This window comes from Ranitomeya imitator, chromosome 4 (genome assembly GCF_032444005.1).
Source record: "Ranitomeya imitator isolate aRanImi1 chromosome 4, aRanImi1.pri, whole genome shotgun sequence".
NCBI lineage: Eukaryota > Metazoa > Chordata > Amphibia > Anura > Dendrobatidae > Ranitomeya > Ranitomeya imitator.
Window position 1 is genome coordinate 246386656 of NC_091285.1, and position 13143 is coordinate 246399798.

Sequence of the window (13143 nt, forward strand, 5' to 3'; positions counted from 1 at the left end):
TGCTGAAGACCAGTCAAAAGTAGAACTCCTATCTCTAGTAGTCCCATAAATAATGAATGGAGAGAAGATACTAGACTACCACTCAATTCACACAGGGCTCTGGTCTTCGGGATCGGTCGAGGTACCTGTGGTTGCATCCCTAGCAATTAGTAAATTTTCTCCCAAAACCCCTTTAAGGTTGAGGTCACATCTACGTTGGAGCTCCGCAGCAGATTCAAAGACATCTGATGAAAAACATTGTACAGGGAAGACAGCAAAGTCTAACATCTGCGTGTACTAACAAGCCAGACCTACTTGGTTAGAGACTGGGCCTTGGTTTGGAGGTAGCTGTCTCTCTGACTCTTAATGGAAAGTAAACTCTTCCGGTCAATTAATTTGGCAGCAGCCGGAACCTTTTGGATTAGAAAATTGTCGGCATACCAAATTACATTGGCTGTTAATGTGATTGCTGGTACCTAGAAGACATAAAAAACCATACAGCAACAGCATGCAGCAGTTTGGAGACAGATCTATATTCATTTCAATAAATGTGCTAATTAATTTATTGGGATTTTTGAGCATACAGTAATAACATGTAGTAAATTCCTCTCATCTGTACTTTAAAAGATATCCTGTCAATGACTCAAAACTTAGTTCAATACCTTGTAAAAATCTCTGAGCCCCTTTGATTCTGCCTCTCATTTCCATTTTGTATTGTGTTACTTCATTGCAGAGTGTGTCACACTTGTTGCTTTTGTAGTGCAGTATGTGAAATCTCTGGTAGCAGATTACAGTGAGTATCCAGAAATTCTACCTAGTGGGCTTTCACCCCTTTATCCTTTATGAAAAAACGCCCCCCAGAAAGGACGCTGACAAAATGCTCAGTAGCACTACAAGAAGAGATTTCACATACTGCACTCAAAAACAACAATTGCCATTATCTCTGCAATGGAGTAAAGCAGCACAAAACTGAAAACAGCAGCAGAATCAAGGAAACTCAGGGTTTTTTTAACATGATTTAACTCCATTTTTTATTAAGTGACAGGTTGTCCTTAACATGCAGTGGCCACAAGTATTTTATGCATGCCCACGAATCAAAGAAAGAATGTGACCTCGACTAAGCATTATGCAGTAATATAGTGTATACCTTCTTACACACATCTAGGAGAGATTTATAAAACTTCTTATCCACCGTCCGAAAGATGTGGAAGTAAAGAACAAACAGTCCACATAGTGCCACGTATCTCTCTCGCTGATCGATTTCAGAGGATTCTCCTAAAGACCAAAGAAGAGACATCAGTCAATGCCTACGCAAGAAGCTGTCAGACTATAATAATACTACAAAATGGACGTACCGAGTTTTACTTCTACGTTAGAAAATATTGTGCGAATATTATGTACAAACTCTTCTGCAAAAGTTCCATTTTTTGAGACGGACACTCCACCATTGTTAGAGTCAAACTGCTGTTCAACACAACCCTGAAAAGCAGAAGGAAAGATTGCAATTGTACAGCAACTACAACACTTAAACTATTTACAACACATTCTAAAACTGATCCAGGGTAACAAACATAATGGTACTGCGATAAAAATGCATTGTAAGGGAATCCTTAGAGGGGATGTTCGCTTTAGCGTTATTGCAACAAATGTGTTGAGGGCATGATTTTGTGACACTGACTAAGCATTACAAGTTCTTTTCCTTTACTTGTTAGTACAGCCTTCATCGCAGACTGCACCGCTCTTCTGTTCTACAAAATGACTTCTGGTGGAAGAGCTCGTGACCAGGCCGGTACAATTATAAAACAGCTTTCCTGTGTGAGATTGGAGGAAGCTGATGGACAGGTCTGATCACATGTTCTTCTGTCAACAGCCAGTTTGTGGATAAGTAGAACTGCAGTCTGTGATAAAAGCTGTACTAACAAGAGCAGGAGTAGAACCTGTAACACATTAGCCATTTTCATAAAATCAAGTCTCCAAAACATTTGTTAAAATAAAGTGCTCAACCCCATTAAAACTATACAAAAAAAAATCCTTCAGATTTTCTTGTTGCGTCACAGTACCTGGAACAACATGCCATCAAGTAACTGGCCTTCTAGTTTTAAGAGCAGCTTCTCAAAGGGTTTCAGCTTGTCTTCTTGAATCCCAAACTTCCCTGGGTTATGATGTACTGACTTTAATAACCTGCGGGACAAATTGATGCATTTTCTAAGAAAAAAGGGTTGCACTAGTAAAATAAAGCTAAAATTTCACAGCAGGTAAACAGACTATAAATATATGATTGATGAGGGTCCGACCAGTGGGAACCCTACCATTCTCCGAAGTCTTGGGTGGATGGAACGTATGTGGTCCACTAATGATGAGCAAACGTACTCTGATAAGGTCTATCCGAGCATGCTCGGGTGCTAACCGAGTGTCTTTGGCATGCTTGAATAACATGTTGGAGACCCCGATAGCTGCATGTCTTGCAGCTGTTAGATGAGCCACAACGCATGCTGGATTGCCTGTTTATTAGGCAGCCGCGAGACCTGCAGCCGCGGAGTCTCCAACATACTACTCGCCAATGCTTAAGACCTTATCGGAGCACGTTCGCTCATCACTAATGACCACTATTCCCACGGACAGTGATGACAGAGCTGGTCATATGTGTGCACTAAGAACACCTGTACTAAATAATAATGAGGGTCACAGCTGGAGAACGCCCTCCGATCATATATTACATACCACCAATCTTGGGATAAGTATACTTTGTAATATTTACAGAAAATAAAACTGAACTCTGAGAAACGTAAAAAGGAGGCAGACCACTGTCGTATGTATTGCAGAAAAGTAATAAGAATGAGAATCAGCCAGTCAGACCACTACAGAAGCTTTCTGGCATAAGTCTGAAAAAGCTATTAGGAATTGAAAGAAGAAAAAAAAAACAGACCATATTTCTAATTGACAGCGCTTTAATGGTTCTGGGGCTTCAACTGAAAAGAGCTGCAATACTAGATACGGCCCAAAGACCAGAGAGGCGCTGTTTAAGGAAAAAGTCCTGATCGATATAAATACAAAAGGCACAGTGAATTTTATGGTCCACCGACTATAAGGTTCTTAGTATTTATTCAGCCATAATACACTGCAAGAACCATTAAGCCAAGCAAGCACAAAAACACGATGGTGTCAGGATACAGAATGCCTATTGCTCTCTTAGATCAGAACCCAGGTTGCATGTATATTTCCACATTCATACTACCTTTTATACATAGTCCAGTGATCCTTCAGAGTGGCATGGTTTTCAACGATTTCATCCAAGGTCATCAGAACTGTAAGCAGCTCGCCGAGGTGCTCATACATAGTCTACACAAAGGGAACACAGACATTATACTGCTGAAGAGCTCAAGCTCCGATCACATTTTTCCCACACATCAGTGGCTCCAACGTGGGTTTTATGTGAAGCCCTAAAATGGGATCCAGGAGTATCTCCCCCTGGGGTCATTGCCTTTAATGAAGCAGAAGTAGTCACTGTGTTCTGTCAGACCAAAATGTGGTTTACTGCATTTTTGCACCAGCTTTAAAAAGGAAGGAGACTGAAGAAAATTAGGTTAAACAGAGTACAAATGTACACATGTAAAGCGCCATGGAATAAATGGCGCTATAATAATAAATAATAATAATAAATACAAAGTGACTGTAACATAGTAACATAGTTAGTAAGGCCGAAAAAAGACATTTGTCCATCCAGTTCAGCCTATATTCCATCATAATAAATCCCCAGATCTACGTCCTTCTACAGAACCTAATAATTGTATGATACAATATTGTTCTGCTCCAGGAAGACATCCAGGCCTCTCTTGAACCCCTCGACTGAGTTCGCCATCACCACCTCCTCAGGCAAGCAATTCCAGATTCTCACTGCCCTAACAGTAAAGAATCCTCTTCTATGTTGGTGGAAAAACCTTCTCTCCTCCAGACGCAAAGAATGCCCCCTTGTGCCCGTCACCTTCCTTGGTATAAACAGATCCTCAGCAAGATAACAGGATTTTTGGTTGCTTACCGTAAAATCTGTTTCTCGGAGCCTTCATTGGGGGACACAGGAACCATGGTGTATGCTGCTGCCACTAGGAGGCTGACACTATGCAAATAAAAAAGTTAGCTCCTCCTCTGCAGTGTACACCCTACCGACAGGAAGTAGGATATTCAGTTAGTGAGAAAGCAGTAGGAGAAGCAACGTGTAAAAGAGGAAGAATAATAATAATAATAATAATAATAATAAACTTTATTTACATAGCGCCAACAAATTCTACGGCGCTCCATAGATTAACAGTTTCAAACACTCGAAGAGTGTGCAAAGAACTCAAACTTATACAGTAAACAGAGCTGTTCAACTTGGGAGGGTGCTGTGTCCCCCAATGAAGGCTCCGAGAAACAGATTTTACGGTAAGCAACCAAAAATCCTGTTTTCTCTATCGCCTTTCATTGGGGGACACAGGAACCATGGGACGTCCCAAAGCAGTCCCTGGGGTGGGAAACACAGACTTCCATCAGGTCCGAGGACTCACCACTGCCGCCTGCAGGATCCTTCTGCCCAGGCTGGAGTCCGCCGTAGTTCGGCGAAACGTGTGGATGGAAGACCAGGTGCCGCTTGCAAAGCCGTCAGCGATAACCCTGTGACGTACCGCACTGGAAGCGCCGACTGCCCGGGTAGAGTGAGCCTTTATCTCAGGAGGGGGCACTCTTGTTCTTGACCCGGTAAAGCTTCCAAAATTGCCGTTCTGATAGAGCGAGCAATAGTCGCCTTGGAAGTCGGCAGGCATCTACGCACGCCATCAGGGATGGCGAAAAGAGAATCCATCTTTCGGAAAGCGGCTGTGCTAGCCAGGGAGATCCTCACTGCCCTGACGAGGCCCAGCCTGTTCAACGATCACTCCATGAGGAAGAATCGGAGCTGGACAAAAGGAAAGGTATAACGATGTCCTCGTTGAGGTGGAAAGATGAAAACCACCTCGTGAAAGGAAGGAAGGAAGGCAGAGGCCTGGGACCACTTTGTCCTGGTTTAAAATCAAGAAAGGAGGTCGGCAAGAAATGGCCGCCAACTCAAAAACGCGGCGGATCAAAAAGATGGACCTGAGAAAGGCCACCTTCCGAGATAGAACTGACAGGGAAAAACTCCCTGAGAGGCTCAAAGGGGGGAACCCCTAAGCACAACCAACCCAACCTTTAAATCTCATGAATCCACAGAGGCCCTGTACGGAGGGACAGCGTGGGCTACTCCTTGAAGGGAGGTCTTAACCTGCGGCTGAGAAGATAACGTCTTCTGAAAGGGAAGAAGAGCGCAGGAACCTGGTCCTTTAGGGAACTAAGAGCGAAGCCCGAATCCAGCCCTGCCTGAAGGAAAACCAAATGGAAGGCAGGGAAAAAGGACATAGGTGAAAAGCGGTTGGACTCGCATCAATGAAAGTAAGCCTTCCAGGTACGATAGTAGATCCTGGAAGAAGACAAAGGCTTCCCAGCCTGGATTATAGAGTGACTCATCTGGGCCGAAAGGCCGGACGCTCTTAGAACTGTGGAGTCCACAGCCACGCCGTTAAACTGAGCGACCGATAATTCGGGTGGCAGATCGGACCCTGAGACAGCAGATCGGGTCCGCCTGGAAGACACCAGGGGTGTCCGCGAGAAGATTGGCGATGTCTGCAAACTAAGACCTCCTGGGCCAATCCGGGACGATCAGAATGACCGGCACCCATCCAGCCTTGATCTTTTTCGACAGCTTGGAAAGCAAGGGAAGGCGTGGGAACCGATAGGGGAGCCCGAACTGCGACCGAGGAATGGCCAGAGTGACAACACCACTGTGAGAGGATCACGGGACCCTGGGCCGACCCGAGGGATCTCCTGTTCAATGGGGACGCCATGAGGTCCACCTCTGGAGTCCCCCCTCGAAGAGCAATCCGATAGGAAACCTCCTGAAGTACCATTCCCCTGCCGCGAGGCCCTCGCGGCCGAGGAAGTCGGCGGCCTAAATGTCCACGCTGGGGACATGCACTGCGGAGCTCACCAGGACCGTTGCCTCTGTCCAAAGGAGGATCCTGGAATCTCGGCCGAGGCCAGCGAACGCCGAGTCCACCCCTGGTGGTAGACATATGCCACTGCTGTGTCATTGTCTGTCTGGATTCGAATTGGCAGGCTGCTGAGAATCCTTACCCAGTGAAGGAAAGACAGAAAGATGATCCGGGACTCGAGGACATTGATCGGCAAAGGTGGCTCCTGCACCGACCAACAACCCTGAAAGAACAGGAGACAAAGCCCCGCGCCTCCGCGAGCGGACTGGCGTCCGTCGTCACCACCTGCCAGGGAACTGGAAGGAAGGATATGCTGTGAAGGATCTACTCTGGGATAAGAGAAGTGACCTCGGCCACCAGTCGAGGAACCATTTGACCTGGGAGAAAGCCGGATCGGACGATGTAGGGAGAAGACAGACCTGTCCCCTGCGATAAAATAGCCTGCTGAAGAAGTCTTGAAAGAAACGGGCGAAGGGAAAATTGCTTCCGATGTTGCAACCAAACCTCCTTAGGGCCTTTAAGGCCCATCGGAAAGGAGGGGAGCCGAGAACCCTGGAGCAAGCGAACTTCCTGACAAAGGAGGGATATCCTGTCCTCGGGAAGGAAGACTCTGGTCCGACAAGTGTAGAAGAACATGCCCAGAGATACGAGGCGCTGAACAAGACGGAACTTCTTCCTGTTGACGAGCCACCCGCAACGGTTAGAATGTCGGGAAAGATGGATAGACTTTCGGGAGCCTGAAACCGAAAATCCTGAGCCTCCATGAAAGTGATTACTGAACGAGGGAATATCATCCTGAAGTGTCTCCGACTAAACTTCCTGTACAGCAAATGGAGATCCGTACTGGGACGAACCTTGCTGTCCTCAGTCAGTACAGAAAGATTCGAAGAGAAGCCTGTGAACCGATGAACCGTTCCTGTTCTGGGACGGGAACGTTTACCCCAGATTTAAGGAGGGAAACAATGGCTGTAATGAAACCCAGGACTAGAGCGGGGTCTCTTGGAGGTTGGGATTTGAAGAAAACGATCCCAGGACCGTGAAATGAAGATTTTGTATCTAGAGGATACAAGTGCCCTGGCCCATGCGCCCTCTACTGAGGAGACCCAGACGTCCCTGAGGAACAGGAGACGGTTGCCCAGTCTGAGAAACGGGCTGGGGTCTAGTCGTGGGTCATGCCTAGGTGGAACTTCCAGTCCTGGACATGGAGAATCCACCTTAGGAGTAGCAGGCACGCCAGGAAAGAGTGAGTCGAAGAATACCTTCTTCTATTTAACGTGCCAGTGGCCTCTGCTGTTGCGAAGAGGAATCTGATGCCGCAAAACTACGAAAAAGGTCAAAAAGACCGAAGTAGCCGCCTAAGGGGAAGTAGGCGAGGTCTGGAGAAGGGGACTGGTGCCGCCAGTGTCGTCCTTAATAAATTTGGTCCAGCTTGGAACCGAAAGGACGTGAACCCTGAAAAGGCAGGCTCGTAAGTGACTTCTTTGATGACTCTTGAGCCAAAAAGTGCGACAGCTGGCAACAACATTACTGGGCGCCTGTGCGGCAGAAGACGCGACGTCCAGGGAACAAATTATTCCCCGGCGTGAGAAATCTGGGAGGCAAGTTCCGCCAGCCGACCTGATGGAGCTCCAGCTTGAATGCCCCAACAGAGTTGTTTAGCCCCTCGGATACAGACTACGAAACCCAAGTGGAAGCCAAAGCTGGGCATTGGGATGATGCGGCAGCTTTGAAAGCCGACTTCACGAAGGATTACATGATCCTATCGATGGAATCTTTCAGAGCCGCCCACCGGACAGCGTAAGGACTGTGTTGGTGGCAAGTTTAGCAGCCGACGGATCCACAGGGGGAGAGGTCGTTCTCTAACGCCTCTCATTCCGGTTGGCAATGAGATCCGGAGGAAAGAGATATGAGACTCCAAGACGCTTGTCTCTTTGAGAACGTCTGGTCGAATTCGCTCTTTCTCTGGACAGAAGCTCCTTGAATTCAGGATGAGGAGCAAATACCTTGGGAGGTAGCTTAGACCGTCTAAACGAAACCGCCAGACCTGCGGGTTTCGTAGAGGAATCTTTGATGCCACAGGTCTGATTGGTCGCTCCAATGAGGCTTTGAACCATATCCCTCATGTTAGCGATTTGGTTCGAATCCGGCCCCAAATTATCCTCCGGAGGCGTATCAGAGAAAGCCTCGCCTGACTCAGGGGAGGAGGATCGGGAGGACGCCGACTGCAGAGGAGGACCGAGTGTCGAGATGGAGCGAGAAGAGGACTCAGACTGGCATTCCTGTCTGGACCTTTTGCAGCTAGCCTTGGAGGGCTCGGACGGAGCTTCCAGCGACCCGGTGGCTACTGCGGGGGTCTGCAGGGGTAACCGATCCAGCACGGACACCAGGGTTGAGACACCCGTGTTAGATTGGCCACCGATTGAGACGGAGAGGAGGCCCAGCCTGGGATTGGGGAATCACTCTCGGGCGGATCGGCCGGGGGATCCTGGGCGGTGGGCACAATCGGGTTGCTGCAGGAGTAGGAAGACGAGAATGGCCCCCTTTTTTTTTTTTTTTTTTGCCCGAGTGGATAGAGGGCAGGGGGGGGGGGGGGGGCAGAGGGGAGTGTCAGTCTGCAGAGCAGAGCTACTCACGGTAGACGAAAAACGGGATCCGGAGGACGCTGTTCGGCTTGATAGGATGGGCCTCCGGTAAGAAGTCGTCTTTTAGGCAGGAGGGTGATATGGGCTCCTGCCGCAAATTGGACCGATCTGCGGATGTGACCGCGGTATGAGCTCCTGAGATGTGGCGACGGATGTCTGTCGTGGAGGGGAGGAGCCGCCCACTGCATGTAAAGGAGTCCCAAGATGGCGCCAGTGGGCGGAGAGAAGGCGGGCCGCAGTGAAAATGTCGGGCGGGAGAAAAGCCCGCCCGATGAGACAAGAAAGGGGGCGGAGTCAGGCACCGGAAGTAGGCCCAGGCAGAAGCCGGGGCCTAAATTAGCGATCAGTGACCGGCATGGAAGGGCCGCAGCGGTGAACAGTGCGCCGCAGAAAGCGATAGGTGAGCGGCCGCTTACAGCGGCGGGAGTAGTGCAGCCGCCGGTCCAAAGCGGTGAGGCGGTCTGGCAAGCCGCCACGCTGAGGGAGGATGCGCGGCGCTGTAAGCGGCCAGAGGGACCCAGCTGCAGGGGGCCCGATTAGCGATGCGGCGGCCGCGCTGAAAAGAAATGAACGGCCGCATACAGCGGCCGGAGCAGGGAAGCCGCAGAGGGCCGAAGCGATGCGGCGGCGGGTAAGCCGCCACGCTGAGGGAGGATGCGCGGCGCTGTAAGCGGCCAGAGGGACACAGCTGCAGGTGGCCCGATTAGCGATGCGGCAGCCGCGCTGAAAAGAAAAGAACGGCCGCATACAGCGGCCGGAGCAGGGGAGCCACTGAGGGCCGCGCTGAAGCTGGGGCTGGGAAGCCTGCAGGACCCGAGGCGGAAATGTCCCCCCCTGAGCACAGCCACGCAGATAGCGTGCCCGGACAAGAAGCGGCGCGGTGTTCCGTAAAGGCAGCCGCGCCGGAACAGGGAGGCCGCATCCACGGAAGTGGCGCGGCTGAAAAGAGATGCGATTCGCATCAGAAAACCCCTTAAATAGGAACCCCCTTTTTTTTGGATCCAGGGAAGCCACAGGGTGGGGAGGGAAAATACTCACCTAAACATCCCCCGCCGGTACTAACCTGGAAGGAATGAGACGTCCACGGAGCTGATGGACGTCCTCGTCTCCTCCAACCGACAGGCTCTGGTGGGCGAGTGGGTGGGGGACGGAGCCAGGACCGGACTTCTAAGCACGCTTGTGTGCTAGGATCTTGGTCCTGGTGAGGGATCTATGAGGATACGGGGTGGCAGTACACACCGTACTCATAGTCCGCATAGTGGGACTACAGGTGTGACTGTTCACCCTGTATCCCTCCGGAAAAACCTGAAAGGAAACGACGCACATTGAGGTAGATAAGGGTCTAATGAAAGACCCGTGTCCACCTCCTACTGACACTAAGCTAAACTGAATATCCTACTTCCTGTCGGTAGGGTGTACACTGCAGAGGAGGAGCTAACTTTTTTATTTGCATAGTGTCAGCCTCCTAGTGGCAGCAGCATACACCATGGTTCCTGTGTCCCCCAATGAAAGGCGATAGAGAAATTTGTATTGTTCCCTTATATACTTATACATGGTTATTAGATCGCCCCTCAGTCGTCTTTTTTCTAGACTAAATAATCCTAATTTCGCTAATCTATCTGGGTATTGTAGTTCTCCCATCCCCTTTATTAATTTTGTTGCCCTCCTTTGTACTCTCTCTAGTTCCATTATATCCTTCCTGAGCACCGATGCCCAAAACTGGACACAGTACTCCATGTGCGGTCTAACTAGGGATTTGTACAGAGGCAGTATAATGCTCTCATCATGTGTATCCAGACCTCTTTTAATGCACCCCATGATCCTGTTTGCCTTGGCAGCTGCTGCCTGGCACTGGCTGCTCCAGGTAAGTTTATCATTAACTAGGATCTCCAAGTCCTTCTCCCTCTCAGATTTACCCAGTGGTTTCCCGTTCAGTGTGTAATGGTGATATTGATTCCTTCTTCCCATGTGTATAACCTTACATTTATCATTGTTAAACCTCATCTGCCACCTTTCAGCCCAAGTTTCCAACTTATCCAGATCCATCTGTAGCAGAATACTATCTTCTCTTGTATTAACTGCTTTACATAGTTTTGTATCATCTGCAAATATCGATATTTTACTGTGTAAACCTTCTACCAGATCATTTTTTTTTTTAATTCAAATAAATTTTTATTAAGAATAACAAGGCAATTAACATGTTACATTTACATTTTCAATATAGAGTATTTCCCCCCCCCTCCCCCTTCAAACAGCCCCCTTCGATCCCAAAGCCCCCCACCCCCACCCCACAAAGCAGCTCATCTTGTTAATTACTACCATCATTAAAACAATAGAGTATCTAATCCCTCAACCATTCGTATAAGCCACACTTCACATTACTATCCCATAGCAATCCATGGAGACCACATTTTATTGAACGTTTCAGTTTTCCCTTTCTTCTTATAAATCCCTTTTTCTAGTGTCAGGCCCTGTTTCACATACTGGAGGAACTCTCCTCTTGACGGCGGCTCTTCCCTAATCCAGTTTCTAGCTATCACCTTCCTAGCCATATACAACAATCTGGCTATAGCTATCTTTAGGTGTTTATCCACTCCAATCTCATCCACGCATCCCAACAAACAGACAACTGGATCCCTTGGCACCGTGCATCCATACGCACCTTCCATACGACTCAAAACTACCACCCAGAAGGCAGCCAACCTCGGACATGTCCACATCATATGGAAAATGTCTGCATCCGTAGACTTACACCTCGGACATTCAGAGTCATTACGCAATCCTGCCTTATATAGCACCATCGGAGACCTATAAACTCTGTGTATCACATAGAGCTGTGACAGTCTATACGGTTCACTCAGCGACAGTCTTGGGATCCATTCCAACACCGACTCCCAAGTCTCGTTATCTATTGGGCCCAAATCCCTTTCCCATTTAGCTCTTGCCATTATTGGAAACCCCAATAGAAAAGTGTGCAACAGATCCCTGTACAGAGTGGATATGACTCCTCCAGTCGTCCCATCATTACACATATACTCCAGTACTATATCCATTTGAATCCTAATACCTCCGTTCCTACTCTGAGCTCCAAAGGCATGCCTCATCCGCAAATATTGATACTCCCCTGCAGACCCAAGACCAAATTCCGCCTGCAATTGGGAAAATGATTTCACTTCACCTTGTTCAATTATTTGATACACATACTGAATCCCTTTGCCCAACAACTCTATCAGTACCCCCAATGCCTCAAATTCTTTCAGATTGTTATTATGCCATAGCGGCGAGTATCTAGTCAAGTCCGTGATCCCACGTATGTGCCTCAATCTACTCCACAGCTTGCGTATCAACAGCAAAGTCGGATATAGCTTCCCCAAACTCTCCAAGGATCCATCCTCCAAACATTGCACCACTGGCCTTTTTGTCACCACCTCCATCAACCGCTGTACTGCCCCAGATGACCCTTCATGCGCCCAGCCCCTTAAATGCTGACTCTGGGCTGCAAGAAAGTACAACTCAGGGTTAGGCAATGCCAGACCCCATCATCCTTGGGTCGCTGAAGTGTCTCCAGTTTGATACGCGGATGCTGCCTCCCCCAAATCAGATTCCTAAACAGAGAGTTGATCTGTCTAAATTTCCCACGTGGTATCCAAACCGGCGCATTGTGAAGAATATACAATATTTTCGGCATCAGAATCATTTTGATAAGATTCACCCTGCCTACCACAGACAAATGTAGCTTAAGCCATGCATCCGCTTTTGCCTTGAGGGCACCCAAGATTGGAGTCAGATTCTCATGTATATAGTCAGTGACCGGCATAGATACCCATATTCCCAGGTACTTAAATTTACTCGTCACCTCCAGTCGCCCGTCCTCCAATGGCTCCCCATCCACATCGTCCACCTTAAACAAGATAGACTTACTCCAATTTATCCTAAGTCCCGACACTGATCCGAATCGTTCAATAATCAAAATGGCTCCCTCCAAGGATGCAACCGGGTCAGCCAGAAACAACAAAATATCATCCGCATACAACGCCACCCTTTCTTCAATCACCCCATATTTAAACCCCGTCATCTCATCAGACTGTCGAAGCGTAGCGGCCAGTGGTTCCACCGCCAGAGCAAACAAAAGGGGGGAAAGCTGTTATGTTTGCTAATGACAGGTGTTATGAAGGCAATCCAGAAACACAGTGTGCTTAGCGATCAGAGCGCACACAGTGATCTGACAAATACCCAAAAATACAAGAACGAGCTCTGAGACGTGGAAACTCTGTAGACTGCACACCTGATCCTATCCTAAACACAACTAAAAGCGGCTGTGGATTGCGCCTAACAACTACCTAGGCAACTCGGCACAGCCTAAGAAACTAGCTAGCCTGAAGATAGAAAAATAGGCCTGACTTGCCCCAGAGAAATTCCCCAAAGGAAAAGGCAGCCCCCCACATATAATGACTGTGAGTAAGATGAAAAGACAAAACGTAGGG

General features: G+C 48.4%; 1 protein-coding gene across 1 annotated transcript in view; it reads right to left on the minus strand.

Annotated features, from left to right (window-relative positions):
• WASHC4 (WASH complex subunit 4) overlaps positions 1 to 13143 on the minus strand; it is a 178439-nt gene that overhangs the window by 110634 nt on the left and 54662 nt on the right. Inside the window, exons 9-13 of the mRNA XM_069764473.1 lie at positions 3215 to 3318; positions 2040 to 2160; positions 1335 to 1458; positions 1127 to 1254; positions 295 to 455 (exon numbers count right to left, since the gene is read on the minus strand). Coding sequence (XP_069620574.1) covers positions 295 to 455; positions 1127 to 1254; positions 1335 to 1458; positions 2040 to 2160; positions 3215 to 3318 — 638 coding nt within the window. The remainder of the gene's footprint in view (positions 1 to 294; positions 456 to 1126; positions 1255 to 1334; positions 1459 to 2039; positions 2161 to 3214; positions 3319 to 13143) is intronic.